At 41.1% G+C, this 18,649-nt stretch overlaps 8 protein-coding genes across 8 annotated transcripts; 5 read left to right on the plus strand and 3 right to left on the minus strand.

Annotated features, from left to right (window-relative positions):
- Positions 1–249: 249 nt before the first annotated feature.
- SS1G_01184 (predicted protein) lies at positions 250–740 on the minus strand (the record flags this gene model as incomplete). Its single annotated transcript, XM_001596941.1, has 2 exons — positions 250–275; positions 599–740. The coding sequence occupies 2 exons, from the start codon at positions 738–740 to the stop codon at positions 250–252; spliced, it is 168 nt and encodes a 55-aa protein (XP_001596991.1).
- A 2,897-nt stretch (positions 741–3,637) lies between these two features.
- Positions 3,638–5,119, plus strand: SS1G_01185 (hypothetical protein; the record flags this gene model as incomplete). Its single annotated transcript, XM_001596942.1, has 2 exons — positions 3,638–3,667; positions 3,722–5,119. The coding sequence occupies 2 exons, from the start codon at positions 3,638–3,640 to the stop codon at positions 5,117–5,119; spliced, it is 1,428 nt and encodes a 475-aa protein (XP_001596992.1).
- Positions 5,120–6,247: 1,128 nt separating this feature from the next.
- Positions 6,248–8,563, minus strand: SS1G_01186 (hypothetical protein; the record flags this gene model as incomplete). Its single annotated transcript, XM_001596943.1, has 3 exons — positions 6,248–6,417; positions 6,480–8,432; positions 8,482–8,563. The coding sequence occupies 3 exons, from the start codon at positions 8,561–8,563 to the stop codon at positions 6,248–6,250; spliced, it is 2,205 nt and encodes a 734-aa protein (XP_001596993.1).
- Positions 8,564–9,325: 762 nt separating this feature from the next.
- Positions 9,326–9,963, minus strand: SS1G_01187 (hypothetical protein; the record flags this gene model as incomplete). The annotated part of the gene is made up of 2 exons (XM_001596944.1): positions 9,326–9,840; positions 9,894–9,963. The coding sequence occupies 2 exons, from the start codon at positions 9,961–9,963 to the stop codon at positions 9,326–9,328; spliced, it is 585 nt and encodes a 194-aa protein (XP_001596994.1).
- A 418-nt stretch (positions 9,964–10,381) lies between these two features.
- Positions 10,382–11,618, plus strand: SS1G_01188 (hypothetical protein; the record flags this gene model as incomplete). Its single annotated transcript, XM_001596945.1, has 3 exons — positions 10,382–10,504; positions 10,593–10,782; positions 10,840–11,618. The coding sequence occupies 3 exons, from the start codon at positions 10,382–10,384 to the stop codon at positions 11,616–11,618; spliced, it is 1,092 nt and encodes a 363-aa protein (XP_001596995.1).
- Positions 11,619–12,666: 1,048 nt separating this feature from the next.
- Positions 12,667–13,511, plus strand: SS1G_01189 (hypothetical protein; the record flags this gene model as incomplete). Its single annotated transcript, XM_001596946.1, has 4 exons — positions 12,667–12,948; positions 13,009–13,196; positions 13,245–13,390; positions 13,444–13,511. 4 exons carry the CDS (start codon positions 12,667–12,669, stop codon positions 13,509–13,511), a joined length of 684 nt encoding a protein of 227 aa, XP_001596996.1.
- A 571-nt stretch (positions 13,512–14,082) lies between these two features.
- SS1G_01190 (hypothetical protein) lies at positions 14,083–15,289 on the plus strand (the record flags this gene model as incomplete). The annotated part of the gene is made up of 3 exons (XM_001596947.1): positions 14,083–14,139; positions 14,193–14,671; positions 14,722–15,289. The coding sequence occupies 3 exons, from the start codon at positions 14,083–14,085 to the stop codon at positions 15,287–15,289; spliced, it is 1,104 nt and encodes a 367-aa protein (XP_001596997.1).
- A 1,139-nt stretch (positions 15,290–16,428) lies between these two features.
- Positions 16,429–17,945, plus strand: SS1G_01191 (adenosylhomocysteinase; the record flags this gene model as incomplete). Its single annotated transcript, XM_001596948.1, has 4 exons — positions 16,429–16,455; positions 16,514–16,648; positions 16,709–17,447; positions 17,497–17,945. The coding sequence occupies 4 exons, from the start codon at positions 16,429–16,431 to the stop codon at positions 17,943–17,945; spliced, it is 1,350 nt and encodes a 449-aa protein (XP_001596998.1).
- Between the last annotated feature and the right edge of the window lie 704 nt (positions 17,946–18,649).

The following is an 18,649-nucleotide window of genomic DNA, read 5'->3' on the forward strand; positions in this document are numbered from 1 at the left end:
ATGAGCATGAAAAGTGGTTGTGGTTGAGTAACAGACCCTAAAAGTTGAAGATGGAAAGATGATGATTTTTTGGGTGGTGAGTGATAGCGCGTCGTGAAGGTGTTGTTGTATTTTTGTATGGAGATGTGAATGATTTGTGAGGTGAATTCAGTCGCAAAGGTAATAACTTCCTCGCGACGTCGAGATTGAAAGATGTGAAAGAAGAAAATGAAGGAGGAAGCTTACATGTAAATTGATTTAAAGAGTTACTCAAGTTGTAACTTGAGGTGGTTGATCTATAACGCGAAGAAATTGAATCAGTGATATATCCGTGGTAGAGAGTGGAAGTGGAATAGGTGTGCGTGAGTGCAAGTGTTGGCTGTGGTATCGCGAGCAAAAAGATGACGCGCCGATGAAGTTGAAAAGAGAAGCAATTGTAGGAAGGTATTGTACAATGGAAAATGCAGTACAGATAGATGGAATACTTAAGGAAACATCGACTTTTTGGTATAAATAAAAGCGCGTTTTCAATAGTATTGTGATCTTGAGGACCAATATAAAAGTATTTGATATGAAGGATACAGTATGAGCGGATGAGAGGATTTTGGGTGATGCTTACCAGTACCAGAGAAGTTGTTGTATGGGTGAAATTTGCGTGTACAGAGTTCGCAGGTAGAGATTTGGTGAGGAAAAGAAGTAGGACTGTAGGAGAGAGGATTTGGGTGGGTGATCTCAATTTGGGTGGTGCGGTGGGTGGGCATTTCAAACTGTAGGGGAAAAAAAGCAAGAGCTTACCATTTGATTACTTTCGCTTGCTCGGGGGCTTTTGATTGGCTCATTCTCCCTTTACATGCATTCCTGGTATTTCTTCCACTATCCAAGTTAAATTCAATCAAGGTGAATGAATGAATGATGAATGAATGAGCCATCAATGAATGAATGAGTGAATGAATGGGTAAAGGGCAAATAAGGCGTCAAGCTTCTCCTCAACGCCATCAAAGCAATTTACCACTTTCCTCCAAGGGAAACTTTCTTCCAAAATCAAGTATTGGTACAGGATTGGTACAGGTCATGGTCTTATTGATGATATTGATGGCGGTTTATTCTTTATTGCCATTGAGAGAATAATATCGAGTATCCGAATGACCTCAACTTTTATCTATGGTATGTATGCCTAATACTTAATAAGGTACCGATTGTATTTGACTTTACTTGGTATTTTACTTTACTTATTAGTATTTTACTTAGTACCTTACTTAATACCTTACTGAATACCTTACTTAGTACTTGACTTGGTACTACTTTTATTCACTACTACACTTACTACTTACTTTCTGCTTTCCTTCCTACTATACTTCCTACTTTGTACCTCGCTATTTGTTTTGGTCAACGCAAGCTTCCTCTTTATTTGTATCCGGCGTACCTAGTATATACCTAGGTATGTGGGGAGAGAAGTGGTAATGCGGTAGTACAAAGTACTCTATGCCTAGTGGGTAGGTAATGATTATTATTGATTCTTTTATCAAGAATCATTAACGATTTTGTTTCATACCTATTAAGTATATAATGTGAAAGTATTACTACTTTCACTTACTATGCTTACTTTCCCCTTTCCCTACCAGATTCTTCTTTCTTCTTCAATCAATCAATCCAACACCATCATCCGTCTCTTCCACGTTCCTTACTATCTTTCCTAGTATTTTACACGGTCCGCCAGCATACCGACTAAGCCCAGGTACTAGCTACCTGGTAATTCAGCTATTATCCCAGGTAAGAAGTACTACCGCTATCCTAGCCAAAAAGTACTACAATTATCCCAGCCAGCCACAGCCAAAAAGTAAGTGGAGTTTTATCTTTTCCTCTTCTCGCTCTTGCCGTCTCAAAAAATGGTGTGTGGCTCGCTCCTTCTTTCTCTCTCTCATACCGAATTCCCGATACTATCCTCTTTATGGGTTCATGAAATCACGAGGATGGACAAGGAGGGAAGTGGTGGAAGGAAGCACAAAAAATTCCTTTTACTTCTCGGGTCACAACAAAGAACTCGACTTCCAATTCCGGGGTATCTTAACCTTTTTTTCCATTCCATTCATTATCAAAGTACTTTGAGATGGATGTTTTCATATTATTTTGATATCACGTGGTGATAAGAACAAGCTTTTCCCAAAAGAGATTAATGGGAGATTTTAAGGGGATCAATTTTTGATTCTTCTAGGGTTTCTAACTTAAAAATAGAAAGATTGGATAATAAGATCTGCACAGCATTTCCAAGGTCTTTTTTCTTGTTATTCGTTCATTACCCTACTCCGTACTCCATACAGATTATTGTTGATTGAAACGACCCGTTCGTTCCAAGCTTCGCTTCGTCCGATAGCTTTTTTTTTGTAATGTACCTTCTACCGAGTCTGATGAATGAATTAAGTGAAGGAAAATAAAATCAGATGAAAATTCCCCTCTCTCACCCCATTTCAAACACCAATATTCTGTGGTATTCCAATCTATTCTGCTGTAATGTTGTACTGTTCCATTAAATGATTCAATGATATGACAATTGGCTGAATTGAGTTGTTTGGTCTCCGCATATCTCGGCATAAAACTTCCTTTGAGATTGTGTGGTGGTCACATACATACTCCGTAGAACGAACATAATAGCAAAGCGAGGGAAAAACCTACTCCGTATGTCACAAGCAAAACGAGACAAGCCATCAAACATTTTCCACCACCCATTATTATTATTATTTCTTTGCGTCAGTCTTCGGTGTGTACCTAGTACTCTGTAGTGTAGATGTAGGGCAGCTTACTTTTATTAGTTTAGTACGCCCTTGGGAAATGTCTGAGCATGAATAATACTTGCTCGCACAGTGGCACTACTGTTTAGGTGCGATAGGTGCGACAGAGATATTACGAAGCGGTAGAATTTCTCTCCAACAAGAAACACGTAACGAGCAACACATGCAATCTATCTATCGACAATGGGAAAATTTAATGGTCCTCTCTAACAAGCTGACTTTGTTACACCTCTTGACTTTCATTCTCACCCTCGATTTCAATGATGTTGTAAAATTAAGGTTTATAGGTCTCGCCGACGATTTTACCTAGTTAATGGGAGCACCCGGGTGAAGACGGACCGTTACCCTTTCTTGCCGTTATTTTGCTTTTCTAGAATTTTGATAGCAGATAGCAGATAGCACATTGTTCTGGCTCCCTTCCTAACTGATACCTTTTTTACCCAGGGCCACGTGCAACGGAATATGTAATAGCATTACAACAGACCTGAACTCGAGAACTCTATTATTCATCAAAAACAATAAGTGAAAATCATCATAACTGCATCGCCACACCAAATAATCTTCGTAATTACGGAGTCCATACTGTACATCTGTTACGTCAAATTGTTACCGAGAAGGAAGACCCTTCTCCACCCGGCCTTGCGAATTCGGACGCAGATGCCAAGACCAAGCCATCACTCTGGGTCTTATCGATAAGAAAACATCTTACACGTGATACCGGCGAAAGATTTCTCCGATTTCTGAAAAGATTCATTCTCAAGTAAGAAATATTATATCGCCAGTAATATTTTCAATAGCAATTGCTCAAAGTACAAAGGAGCACGTACATTTTCAGTCTCACGGTCTGGGGAGATATACTCTCGTCCACCATAATGTCGGACTCAAAAGTACCCGAAGCAGAGGTAATTTTCCTATAAGAAGACTCATTTGAAGAGCTTAAACTAATAAGATCTTAGAAGCCAGCTTCTGCTACAAATGCAGAAGTTAAAATCGATGCGAAAGCTACTGCGAAACAGAAACCTCCAAATCCAATGTGGAAATACTTAGGATTTGGCGAAAACTTTCGACCTAGAGTTCCTTCTCGAAATTGGATGATATTCCTCTCAATCACTGGATCTTTCACAGCAGCCATCATCTATGACAAGAGGGAAAAGAAGAGAGCGCAGAGAAAATGGTGTAGATTGGTAGAACATATTGCGAAAGAACCTTTGGGAGATTCTCGTACCATGCCAAGGAAACTTACTGTTTTCCTAGAAGGACCTCCTACTGATGGATTAAGAGTTGCGCAAGATCATTTTAAAGAATATGTTAAGCCGATATTGGTAGCTTCGGGATTGGATTGGGAATTTATACAAGGAAGAAGAGAGGGAGAAATTCGAGCTGAATTGGCGGAGAAAATTCGTAATGCGAGATTACCTTTTGAGGAGAGTGTTGAAGGACGGGATCCTATTTTATCGACACGGAAAAATGCTGGAATTAAGGAATTTGATGGACCAAGAGGTGATATAGTACTTGGAAGACATACTTGGAAAGAATATATTAGGGGTTTACATGAAGGCTGGTTAGGACCATTAACCGAACCCCTTAAGCCACAAGAAGAGAACCTAGAAGCAGCTCCTACCTCGGAAGCCGAAACTCCAGTCGATTCTCTCATAGGAAACACAATTCATACAAGCACTAATACCGATCCATCCAAACCAGATGATGCATCATCTACCAGTACCGGGTCGACTCCTGAAGAAAAACCAGCCGAGGAAAAGAAGGAAAAGCCATCCCACTTACCCCCGTTCATCTCAACCACAGATTACGCATCAGCAAACCTTCCATCATCCTTTCCAACAGAATTAGATCCCTCAGCCGCAATTTCCTTCCCCCATATCCTCGGATTTCTCAACACACCCACCCGACTCCGTCGATTTCTCAATCGTCGTCATCTAGCCGATCAAATCGGTCGCGACACAGCCGCTATAATCCTCTCTACCTACCGACCATATCACACTTCTTCATCTACATCATCCACCTCCGAAGACCCGGAACCAGAACAAACCACCCTCCTCCAATCAGAAGAAAAAGAATGGCACAAATCAGTCCACGTCCGTTCTCCCACAGATCTAGAAAGAACATGGTTAGAACCCATTACTCTAGATCCTCGCATCGCCTCCCGAATGCGTAAAGCGGAATTAACTCCCGCAGAAGAAGAAAGAGCAAGGAATATTATAGTGAAAGAGGAAGAGATAGAAGGTTGGATTAAAGGAGGTTTGAGAAGTTTAGGTCGTAAGGGTTTGAAGTGGTGGGGTGGTGATAAAGGGAAGAAACCTTGGGAACAGGGTGAAGTGGGGGAGGAGGATCAATGATGAATGGGAATGGGATTGGGAATGGGATTGAGGAATGATATGTGGTTCTTGCACTTATATTGGTGCTTTGCTGTAGGATATGGAGCTGTGGATGTATGTATATTTAGGATGGATGGATGGATGATAGTCAAGCGAGTGAGCGACCTATAATACACATACTGTAAAAAGTCCACAGCAGCACCTCTCACCTCCTCCTCTTTCTCCCTCTCTTCTCTTCCTCCCTCCCCTCCTTCCTAACTCCTAACTCCTAAACACCATCTACCATCTCCCTACTACCATCCAAATCAATATATATACACACTTACTAGATAAATAGTATTTCCAAAGATTCTTTAGAAGGAAATAAATAGATAGATAGATATATAGATAGATATATAGATAGATATATAGATAGATAGGAGGAAGGGAGAAGTGAGAAGTGACAAGCAAGGAAATTTAAAAAGAATAGATGAATACAATAAATTAAATTAAGAATTAAGAATTGTTTATTTGATGTAATGTGTATATACAGGAGTATATTATATATATAATATCATCAAATATATCAAATATATCAAACATATCAAATATACTATACTATATTATAATAATAATTATTATATAAACTCATCCATCGCTTGTATCATCTAATAAATCATCCACTCCCCTTACCCCTCTCACCTCTTCAAACCTTCAAACCTTCAAACCACCAGAAACCCTCCCCCTCCCACAAAAAAAACCAAATGAAACATCAAAATATCATTTAAATAACACAATAATAAGTTAATCTTTCTTATATTTATATAGATTGAAATAAATAAGTAGATAGGTAAGTAGATGAGTAATTTAATAAATCTAAATCAAATTCTTCTCATCTTTCTTTTTATCATCTACAAAAGGCAAAAAGCAGAAGAAGAAAGTAATCTATACCCCTATCGTATCATTATGCTATACTACACCATGTCATAAATCCATAATGCTATATCTTTGCAAACACTTTAGAGCACTATATAGAGAAACTTTTTTATATTTAAATCCTGCAATATTGCAGTCAATCCTCGCATTGGTTATCTCTTTTTCCTTCCTTTCCCATATCTCTTTTCCCTTCTCATCCCTCCCATCCTATTTCAACCGCAAATATATCCCCCACTACAACTTAAAAAATTCCTCCTTAATAATCTCCACAACCTTCGCATCTGTCCCCTCAAGTTCCGTCTCTATAACCTTTTGAAAACGCGTCTTTTGATCCTTTACACTTTCATTCTCTTTATCGAGAGAGGAGGATGCCATAAGACATTTGAGCGCAAGGAGGTACTTTTCTACTTATATATTAGTATTATATCAACATTATCAAATTCGTTCCAAGAGAGGAAAAACTTACTTCGACGAATAAGTACCTCAAACCCAAGAATTTGCGCCTCAATATTCTTCGGGCTAAACTGTAACAGCGGAGACAAAAACTTCATAGCATCATTCAATGGTTCCGTAGTGGCCGCCAATTTCTCTCCATTAGGATCATCATCTTGCTTCTTAAATTCACCATCTTGGTCTTTGATTGGCTTATTCGGTTCATTTTTCTTAGCCAACGCTTCTTTTTCAAGTCGTTCTGCTTCCTTTCTAGCCTTCTTTGCCGCCTTTTTACGCTCGATAGCATCTTCTTGAGTATCATCCGTGGATCCATTAACTCCATTTGATGCGGGCTTGTCGTGCATAGATAAATAGACTTTGATTGCTGAAAGAGCTGTTCGGCTATAAAAGGGGTGTTCTCTGATTTTATCTTCCCACTTCATCATATCTATGTAGGCCCTGATTTGACCCTTACGTAAAAAGAATGAATGGAAATCAAATTGATCTTCATACCAAACATCAAAAATGTTATACACTGCTGTGAATCGTTTCAGAGCCAACCCAATTTTGTTTTGACGAGCATAAGACTCTCCATCTTCTGTCAAAAACCAAACGCATTGCATATCATGAAGATCTGCTAAAGGTCCACCAACGGTATCGGCTTTTGTGAACATACCCATAGTCTTTTCGGCCTTTTCGTTTTCATCATTCCTGAGTTGATATTTGGCAGCCTTTGTATTGATGTGACGATCCCTAGTGTCAAGACTACGAGCTTCTTCCATAATTTCAGAAGCCTTTTGAGTATTTCCTTGATGCTTAAATATGCGTGCCTTTGTCATATGGAAGTCTACACTCTTGGGTTCTAATTCAATAGCCTTTTCAATATACTCCATGGCTTTGTCGAGATCGCGGCTCAAATAGTAGTTGTAGTGTTGTGCGAGGAAGTAGTAAGCTGAAGAATTGCCCTTAGATGTATCACCATCCCTTTTTGGTTCTGAACTTTCTTCACTCTTTCCACTTTCAATATATTGCTGGACGATAGATGGTAAGATTTCCTTTTTCGACTCATTCGCATACAAATGCTTCAAGTTTGCAAATGTAGAGGGTACTCCCTTATCCAACATACGATGAATGTACTTGTCTGCGACCTCTCTAAACTCCTCACCTTCTAAGAAGTCCAATGGTAATCGGCGCGCAGCGTCACAACGTGGGTACTTCGCCGCATATTCATCGTAAATAGCTTTTCGAGCCTGCAAATCGGTTGGATCGATCTCCATAGCCTGGATTAATGAATCATAGTAGGTCTTGTACTCCTGGTTGCGGTCGATCAGCGCGCGATACGCCTTCACAGCTTCTTCTTTTCGCCCAAGCTCGAACAAGTATTTTGCTCTTAACTCCATCACAGCTAGTCTGTCAAGATTGTATTTTCCATCCGATTCAAGATGTTCCAAAGCTCTCTTGATATCACCCTGTTCCGCGATCAACGAATTCTTGTACATAATAGCTTCCGAATGCTCGAAATCGATTTTGGAAGGTGGGTTCTTCAAAGTTTCCTCATAGGTAGTCAAGGTCTGCTCCGCCTGTGCCAATTCCCCATTGAGATGAAGTGCTACAGCTAACGCGGTCCAATTTTGTCGTATACCAGACCTAACAGTTAGCATAGCTCTGCGACTGGCAAGGTAACCCGAATAGTCGCGCATTTGTACTTGTAGAAGTGCCAAATCTCTTTGAATCTGCTGCGATTCTGGTTCTAATTTCAGAGCAAATTTGTATGCTTTAATAGCCTCCTCGAAGTTTTTGGCCGCGCGGTAGAGCAACCCGTAGACATGCCAGCAGACGTGTGATTTGAAATCGCATTGAAGGGCCACTTTGGCAAGCGCAAAGGCTTCATCGGATTTTCCTTGAGAGTTTAAAATTAAAGCTTTCATAGCTAAAGTATCTCCATGTTTGGGGTTCTTTTTCAGAATCTGGTCGGCAGCTTTCAGACCTGTAGATTGTAAGTCGAGGGCTGCGAGGAAGTTAAATATATAGCTGACCTTTCTTATACTGTTTGTCTTCATAATTTCGAACTACAGTCCTAAAGAGTGAGGACTCTTTCGAGGATAAAGGTTGTGGCATAGTTGCTCAATTAAGTTTACCAGAAAAGCTATTCAACAGCGTGGGGGGAATTAAAAGATAGTTTCTGTGATTCTGATGTCAGGATTGACAGAGCTTTAATTTCCTTCTAGAGAATATAAATATTATATCAAAGACCTTGATAATAATCAAAAGATCAATATGATATTATTCTGGTTTGCAGATGAGAGATTCCCTGCTTTGGTGGAAAGTTGTGTGAATTGGAGGGGTTGTTTGTTCGTAATAAAGTCTACGCAGTACTGAACTTTCGAGGTTGCAATGGTCCCGGCTATTCCCCGGGAAAGACATAGTCCGCTTTCAGATATGTTGTGCCCTTAAGTTGTCACTAGTATGGTAATATATGGATGGTAATAAGACAGATTGTTAGTGTAATGTCATGTAATGTAATACACGTCTAATAATTGTTTTCTTATTTGATCTCTGAGGTACAGCCAAAAACTATCTACGGTTGATTTCACAAACTTTCTGATGTCTTACCAATAACTGGATATCCCTAATACACATCATGTTTTACTCGTGTGTAATGGCGTAAGATATAGGTATTTCTCCATGTGTTGTACTGAGTTCAGTAGAGTTGATAGATTGTCTATTACTGTTCATACAAGATCCTCCTTTTTTCATTCATGACGGCCATTTAGGGCTTGTGTATAGTCTGCCAAACCCATCCAAAAACTCCCGCTTCTATACAATCATACAATCATACAATCATACATCCACACACTCCATACACACTGACCAATCTGACTAACTCTTTTCCCTCCTCTTCCTCCATTGATCTAGAGCTTCTTCCCAATCTTCCGTATCTCCTCCACATCTTTCCCTCACTAACCCCCAACTCCTCGCCCTTATAATACTCTCCACCCCTCTCTCCTGTCTCACAATAGCTGCCAACCTTTCCGTCCGCGCCTCTTTAGGAAAGAACCTCGCCGAATAAGGATCCAACCTCTCATCCACCACTCTTCCTCTATCCCTCGCACTCTCCACCTGTCTCTCCAACAAATCCGGATCATCAGGATCGGGACTCGTAGCAACCGAAGCGCAATAATTCAGTACATCTGATCTTGACTGCCACGAGGAAAATAGAACTGAATCCTTAAAACGCTGGCATGCAGCAGCAGGTATTTGTTTTGAGTGAGGGGATCGAGGAATGCGGGTTGAGGTAGATGAGGGATCGAAACCTTCTGTTGAGGGTGTTACGAGCGCATTGAGATTTTGTGTTATAATATCGTCGACTGAGGCGCGAGATATACGAAGAAAATCTGGGAAATATGAGATTGAGTAATATATAACATTAGGATAGACAATGAAATACCTCTTAGCGCAACGGTCGAGAAACAAAACTGTGGAGTTAATGTTTGTGGTAATGAGACAGGTTCTGCCATTGTCTCTCGAAGAGCTCTCTTTGCAACCTCAGCTCTAGAGGTTGTTGACCAAAACCAGTTCGCCAGTGTGAAAATGATCCGAAGTTTATTTCTACTATGTGAGGTTTATGGGTAAAATAAAGATTATCTTCTCAAGTAAGTACTGAGTGGCCAAATGAAGTCGAGGCGGGAGCTCGACTTTCTTTGATTACAATACATGGTAAGATTATCTTAGCGTCCGATAAAGCTCTTTCTATGACGACAGTTGAACGGGTCTATCTCCTACTTCCAACATTCTCACTGAAGTCTTTTATTTTCTTCATTATGATTTCAGATGTCGAATTCACATACAGACGTTCTTCTCGTAAGTTTGGATAATTTATAAAGTTTTGCAATAGTGAAAGCAGACAAGTGTTTGCGCCCGGAAAATTACCCCTCAATGGCTTTCAGTATTGCTCCCGGTGAGCTAGAAAAGATGATTAGATGCACTTTCAACATCAAGAATGAAGCAGGTAGAAAGGGGTTTTCAAGTGTCAATTTCCAAATTATTAGGCTGTACTACGTAGGATTTCTTATTCTATAGAGCTTCTTTGGTTTGAGATGCACAATTTATCTACTCGAAAACTATCAGGTTTCTAACAGACATCAAGGCGGGAGCGTGTGCAGCAGTAGCTGTCGACCTTCTAGTATACCCATTGGACACCCTTAAAACCCGATTTCAAAGTCCAGATTACAAAAAGATCTACTACGATGCATCCAAAAAGGCAATCAATCGAGGAGTACTATTTCGAGGATTATATCAAGGAGTGGGACCTGTGATTTTAGTAACAATACCATCATGTATGACCCCTCGACCCCTCGACCTTGAAAACCCACCTCAATATTGACATCCCGTAGCAGGAGCATTTTTCACCACATATGAAGGAATAAAAACTGTTCTTACCAAAGCAAATACAAGCTTGAGTGGGAATAATACTCCATTGATACCACAACCCTTTGTTCACAGTGCAGCTTCGGCAGTAGCAGAACTCGTATCATGTTTTATTCTCACGCCTGCTGAGGTCTTGAAGCAGAATGCACAGATGATACGTCAACCAGCACATTCATCAGCATCCGGGGCTTCTGTCACAATGCAAGCTTTGAAGCAATTCAAAAGACCTTCCCAGTTATTCACAGGTTATACCGCGTTAGCTGCTCGAAACCTACCATTTACCGCAATGCAATTTCCTATGTTTGAGCATATGAAAGAGTCGCTTAAGAGCTATAGAAGGGAAAATGGAACTAGGACTGGTTCATTACTCGAAACAGCAACCATCACAGCGATGAGTGCTGGAACTGCCGGGTCTATTGCAGCTGTAATTACAACTCCAGTAGATGTTGTGAAGACTAGAATTATGCTCGCAGCATCAGGGGAAAACTCTGAAAGTGAAGCCAAAAGAAAGATAGAGGAAGCCAAAAAGAAGGGCCAATCTCTGGATACGCTTGGTGGAAAGAAAAAAGGTAGTCTTACGATTGCTCGAGAAGTGGTTGCGGAGGCTGGGGTGAAAGGCTTGTTTCGAGGCGCATTGTTAAGAGCTGGCTGGACGGCGCTGGGCAGCGGCCTTTATCTAGGGGTCTACGAAAGTGGGAGGGTCTGGCTTGGAGATCGACGGGAGGCTAAAGATGGAGACGAGTAAATCCGGGGAAATGGTTCCACTGCATCTAAAATGCCACGAGCGTTCCCGGTAAAGCCATTATGTGTACGTACGTTAGAGAGTAATGAGACGACAGTCTTAATACCAAGATTATTTCTTATTCCAAGGACATTTCGAGTTCTATGTCCATCACACCGGCGTCTTTATATACACGTTCGATATTTTTTTACTTACAACTAATTCAAATGAACGTCACTCTGTGACATAAACGCACACTTTCGTCTGAGAGTATAGAATGCCAATGGGTTCGATGAACTGTTCAAGTGGTCAAGAAAATAGTCAGCCAGTACATTCGAGAGCAGAGCTGTTAATGGCGACAGTAAGTCTTAAAAGAATGAGAAATAAAGACCAGAAATAGACATAGAATTTCGAGACGGCCAAGCAGATATATGTGATACCAGATGCTTAAGCTAAGATATTGAAGGATTAGAAATGGGAGTAAAACTCCTTGCAGTTGCTTGTTGTGACATTGTGGTTCCAATTCACCGCCTGGGTGTCATTGCGTCAGACCGTTTATATTGACAAAAGAAACATATGTACATGAGGCTCCAAAAATAAATTTCATATTTCACAAACAATACCATAGAATCTTTAGTGCCCACATGCAACCTTCATGTATCTTTGTTCATGCGAAGCTAATTTGAGGTTGGGATTTAACAATCGGAGCAAACAAAGGCATCATCTCCAATACCCGAATGGCGCAATAGGTACCAAATTTCGTGCCATCCCGAGTCACTTATAATGCCTGAAACCCCGGGATTATTTGTAAAAGTGAGATTCTACTGATTACTGGACCATGTCGTGGTATCTTTTCGGGCAATTGCGTCCTGGACGCTCCTTCCTGGATCCACTGCCTTCTTCCAATTCTTATATCTTTGACTTTCCCGTGGGCTCATTCCTATCAAGTCTAGAAGACATCAAACTCGTTACATTTCTCCAGTCCTCAATACATCTCTTTAAATATCAATTCTCTTTCCTCTATAATTTCCTAAAATCAATCGGACCTGAAATCCCCATACCTTCTTACATCATGGCCGTTGCATCCCCAATTCTACCATTCGACGACGTGGAACGTTTCGGAGTTTCCGACGAAGCTGATTCTTTAGCCAGTTTGCAGGCTCTTGTTTCTGACAGCATGGCTCACAGCTCGAGTGAGGATAGATACCTGGTGGTTAGCCCATATGATGAAAAACCTCATCTACTGGATCTCGATACTTTAGATACCCCAAACCAATTGCTTGCTAGAGCTCTAGTTGGAATGAAATGTCTAAGGGAAGATTATGCGACTGCACCATACTTCGAGACTTTCAATGTATGTGTTCTGACCTGTCAATCAAAAATTGTGATTGGAGGGTCGCTGACTTTTCTTTAGTGGCAAGAGATTATAGATACCCTTCGAGAGTTGGCCAAAACCTCCAATCATAAGTGGAAAGAGGAATCTTTCTATATTGTTGTCTTCAGATCTCAGGTACCGCCCGAAACTGTCGCCCACTACTCTGACCTTGGTGTCCTCGACAAAGCTGCACACGCCGAGGCAACTGAAAGTGGAGGGTTTCTTAAGTAAGTAAAAATTCTCGATCCCCATAGCAATTGACTGATGGTCTCCAGATACTGGTTTGGTGTACCTGACAAGAACGGACGAAACCTCGCAACTTGTGTTTGGCGTAGTTCTCGAGATGCCAAAATTGGTAGCGTGGGTCCACACCATCGCGCCGCAGCGAATGCTGCCAGACACATGTATACGGAGTGGAAAAGTAAGCTCATTCTATGGCGAAATTCGTGAAAAAATGCTTATCAAATCTTGTAGTCGAGCGATTAAGACTCCTCGTGAAGGATGATATCAAAGAATGGGAGATTGAACAATGGGTCGATTGAAAGATAACATCTCGTGCCCTGAGGCCCTTTCAGGTATGCCAATTCCTGAGGTCGATGGGATGAATATCGCCATTATAAACTGGCCAGGCGTAGAAGGAGTTACCTATGATTTTATAGACTTGCTGGAAGTTTGCTTGTTTTCGAGATACCACAATAGATAGACAAATTAGAGACCAAGATCGTTTTGAGATTACCTAGAGCTCCCATGTTCCTAGTTATTGATACTGTAAGTCCAATATATATATTGATCGTAAGAATGTAAAAAGGCCCAAAGTATATTGCATAGATGGGTTATGAGGTTGAGTTCTCTGAAGATTACTGCCGTCTGTGGTGTTTGAAAGAGTTGAATAGAAGCAGATTCGCGCGGGGTTCAGATTTCCGCACATCGCTAGTGTAAAAAAACGCCAAGACTTCGCACACAAATGAATACAATCATCTTCAAAAAATAACCCACCTTTTTGCGACAACGACTATTTGACGCGGAACTCCTCGACTTTGCGCCAGAACGTATTGAAATATTGGCAGTAGTTATTCGAAATCGAGAGATCACGAATTTGGATCATATTTCATCATGGCGGACACTACTAGCAAAGAGGTGCCTTTGCACTCAGTACAAGTTGAGGCATTGGTATGAACAATCACAAGCAAGCCATTTAAACTTCTGGCTAATGCGATATACAGGTCGTTATGAAGATTGTAAAGGCTTGTGCGGCAACTTACCCAACTACAGCTACTGGATCTATCGTTGGTATGGACTCAAATGGAACTCTTCAAATCACAAACTCCTTCCCATTCCCAACGGCAGACGTCGCCGCATCCGATTCTCACCCAAATGACCATATGGCCGCCTCGAACATTGCTGCGGCAGCCCCAAGATCAAAAGCAAATATTGTTTACCAAAGTGAGATGATCAAGATGTTAAAGGAAGTCAATGTTGATGCGAATAACGTTGGATGGTACACAAGTGCCAACATGGGGAACTTTATCAACACCAGCTTGATCGAAAATCAATTCTTCTACCAAAAGGAGCCAAATGAGAGAACTGTTGCGCTCGTCCACGATGTCAGCAGAAGTGCTCAAGGTGCTTTGAGTCTACGTGCTTTCAGACTTTCACCAAACTTCATGACCGCTTACAAGGAGGGCAAATTTACCACTGAGAAGTACGTATATGAAATATGCTATCATAATGCCATCACTGACAATAGGACAGCATGCAAAAGTCAAAGCTCACATACAAAGACATTTTGGTCGAATTACCTATCATCGTCCACAACTCTCATCTTTTGACCTCCTTTTTGCACCAAATGCCAGTCGAATTACCAAAGAAAGAACTTGACTTCCCTGCAAGTCTCGCAGACCTCACTCGAAACACACCACCAACTCCACTCTACCCCAACTTGGAATCCTTGGATTTATCCATCGATCCTTACTTGGAGAGAACCTGTGATATGCTTTTGGACAGCATCGAAACCCATTACACCGAACTCAACAACTTCCAATACTTCCAAAGACAATTGACTCGTGAGCAAGCCAAGGTCACAGCATGGAAGACCAAGCGTGCGGCGGAGAATGCCAGTCGGGCTACACAGAAACTCGCACCTTTACCAGAGGATGAGTGGGAGAGACTCTTCAAGCTTCCAACAGAACCAAGCAGATTGGAGGGTATGTTGAATGCACGACAAGTTGATCAGTACTCGAGACAAGTGGATGGATTCACTGCTAGCATCACCGGAAAGATGTTTGCAGTAAAGAGCAACCTCTTACCAGAACAGTCTTAAAAAGAAACGTATGTAATGCAGCTGGTAGTAGGGCAAAAATTTACGGTTGCTAGCTAGGGCACTTATGAGGGATTTCTTGCATGGGCATGGCGTTCAGAGGGTTATGTCAATATGTGGGATCATATTCATGATCAAAAACAGGAACGATAGACGGCATCTTGAGGACTTTTCTCATGGATGTATAGATATCTCGTATATTCCTTTCAAAAATGCACGGACATTGATATTGTCCACCCACCAATATGCACATCAACCCACTTATAGGATTCTACTGCTATCAGTGATACCCACCCGCATGCCTCAATTCATTTTCATGTTGACCCTGAATTTTCCAACTTTCATTTCACTTCACTTCATATTAGTATGAGCGAGCAATCATATGATGTTTATATAATATGTAAGCAGTAGATAGACAGCTAGCAATGAGAGGGTCTGCCATCTATTAAAAAGATTCTACTTCGTTACTACATTCAGTACCTAATTAGATATTTACTTGTGCCAGTGTTCCAATCCATACTCATGTTGGGGATGAATAGTTAAACCTCCACTTCGTTCAGCAGCCATATGATATAAGTAGGATAGATAGAAGCAACCAAGGGATCCGCCACCTGGACTGTAGTTCTTTTGAGCAGATTCTTATATTCAATGCTTAGTACAGCAGTAGTATGTGTTGCATTCAGACAACTCACTACCTACCTACCTTACTACCTAGTTAATCATTAATGTTTACAACCGTAATAATGTACGTCTTACCTATCCAACTGTACCTAGTATCCCTAGTATCTGAATATCTACCTACCCGGACGGTGTCTCTTTGTGAAACGTTTCCTATTGTTGGGCTTTCCGATGTCCAAGGATTCTCCATCTAACCGTATTTGGATTAGTGTTGAATTTTCCTCTTTCTCACCCCTCCATCACTAGTCGAAGTGTCGGCCCCCGAAGTTTTTCTATTTATCCTCCCATTTCATCTCTCTTTTTAAAAACATCCAAATCTCTTCTTTTTTCTCTGTCCATTCCTCAAATAAATGTAAGTATCAATTCCTCATCTATTCCAATTATCACTACAATTTTGTACACTTTGAATTGACTCTTATCTTTCAGTATCTTTCTCCCTCAATATCTTCTTCCCCTCACCAATAATGTCTGCCCCAGCATCCAAGTTCAAGGTAAATAAACACTCCATCCAGAACTGTTGATTTCAGTATACTAATTGAATCTTCGTAGGTCGCTGACCTCAGTCTTGCTGCCTTCGGTCGCAAGGAAATCGAGCTTGCTGAGAATGAGATGCCAGGTTTGATGGCTACTCGTGAGAAGTATGCTGCTGATCAACCTTTGAAGGGTGCCCGTATTGCTGGATGTGTATGTATTCCCCTGAATTTCTATTGATCGGAGTGAAGACTGAGAGACTGACTTATGTAGTTACACATGACCATTCAAACCGCTGTCTTGATCGAGACTCTCACATTCCTCGGTGCTGAGGTTACCTGGTCATCTTGCAACATCTTCTCTACCCAAGATCATGCTGCTGCTGCCATTGCTGCTGCCGGTGTCCCAGTTTTCGCCTGGAAGGGTGAGACCGAAGAGGAATACAACTGGTGTTTGGAACAACAACTCGTTGCATTCAAGGATGGCAAGAGCCTGAACTTGATTCTCGACGATGGTGGAGATCTTACTCAACTCGTACACAACAAATACCCAGAGATGTTGAAGGACTGCTATGGTGTTTCTGAGGAGACCACCACTGGTGTTCACCACTTGTACAAGATGTTGAAGAACAAGGGTCTCCTCGTCCCAGCTATTAACGTCAACGACTCCGTCACCAAGTCAAAATTCGATAACTTGTACGGATGCCGTGAATCTTTGGTCGATGGTATCAAGCGTGCTACCGATGTTATGATTGCTGGTAAGGTCGCAGTTGTCGCTGGTTTCGGTGATGTTGGAAAGGGTTGTGCTATGGCTCTTCACGGAATGGGTGCTCGCGTCATCGTTACCGAGATTGATCCTATCAACGCTCTCCAAGCTGCTGTCTCCGGTTACCAAGTTATGCCAATGGAGAAGGCCGCTTCTGTTGGTCAAATCTTCGTTACCACCACTGGATGCAGAGACATCTTGGTTGGTGAGCACTTCGAGGCCATGCCAAACGATGCTATTGTCTGCAGTAAGTACATTATTCCTCTAATATCATTCAATTGCTAATCGTATAATAGACATTGGTCACTTCGATATCGAAATTGACGTTGCCTGGTTGAAGGCAAACGCCGCTAGCGTTCAAAACATCAAGCCCCAAGTCGACCGATACCTCATGAAGAACGGTCGCCACATCATCCTACTTGCCGAGGGTCGTCTCGTTAATTTGGGATGTGCTACCGGTCACTCTTCCTTCGTCATGTCATGCTCCTTCACCAACCAAGTCCTTGCTCAAATCATGTTGTTCAAGTGCGAGGATGAGGCTTTCGGCAAGAAGTACGTTGAGTTCGGTAAGACCCAAAAGCTCGAAGTTGGTGTCTACGTTCTTCCAAAGATTTTGGATGAGACCGTTGCCAAGCTTCACTTGGCACACGTCAACGCCGAATTGTCCAGATTGACCCCAGTCCAAGCCGAGTACCTTGGTCTTGAGGTTGAGGGACCATTCAAGTCCGAAATCTACCGTTACTAGATTTTGTTTATTTGGGTTTTTAATATTTTTTTTTAAGGCGAGCTGTGGATAAATCTTTCAACATGAGTAATGATTTCAATGATACCGAGGAAAAGCATTTTGACCTTCAACGGCATATACAGGGGATTACAAGGGAAAAGTTTCAACATAAAGGGTTTATGGATGAATTTTATAAAGCGGGCGTTACTTGGCTCTTCAACCATGGTCAAGTAGTATAGGTCGGCCTTTTGCCTTGACCTTAGAGCATATAAATTTGTGCTTTAGTAGAATATACATTGTATGTTCATTTATATTTGATTTTGATGGTTAAGTAATTGTGATGTAGTTGTATTGTGGTTGTGATGCTATGATAAAACATGCTATGCTGTATGCTCCAATACTACGAGTAGAGAAGTAGAAGTAAACGAAACATACTTGTTCTACATGTTATTAAAAGTATCAAGCCATTAAAACTTTTCCTCGCTCTCCTTACTTCTGGTATTACATGACACACATAGTATATATATAATACTATATCAGATCTAAACTTCATAGTTTATCTAGTCTATTTTATTTAAAAGTCAAATAAATAAATAAACGAAAAATGAGTTATTCTTTTTACATTAGATTATTAAATATATTTATAATACTCGAGTAGTTAGAGGGAGACTTAGGGTTAGGGTTGAAATCCAAAGTTGTATTTATATTTATATTTATATTTATAT

This window comes from Sclerotinia sclerotiorum, genomic scaffold (genome assembly GCF_000146945.2).
Source record: "Sclerotinia sclerotiorum 1980 UF-70 scaffold_2 genomic scaffold, whole genome shotgun sequence".
NCBI classification, from domain to species: domain Eukaryota; kingdom Fungi; phylum Ascomycota; class Leotiomycetes; order Helotiales; family Sclerotiniaceae; genus Sclerotinia; species Sclerotinia sclerotiorum.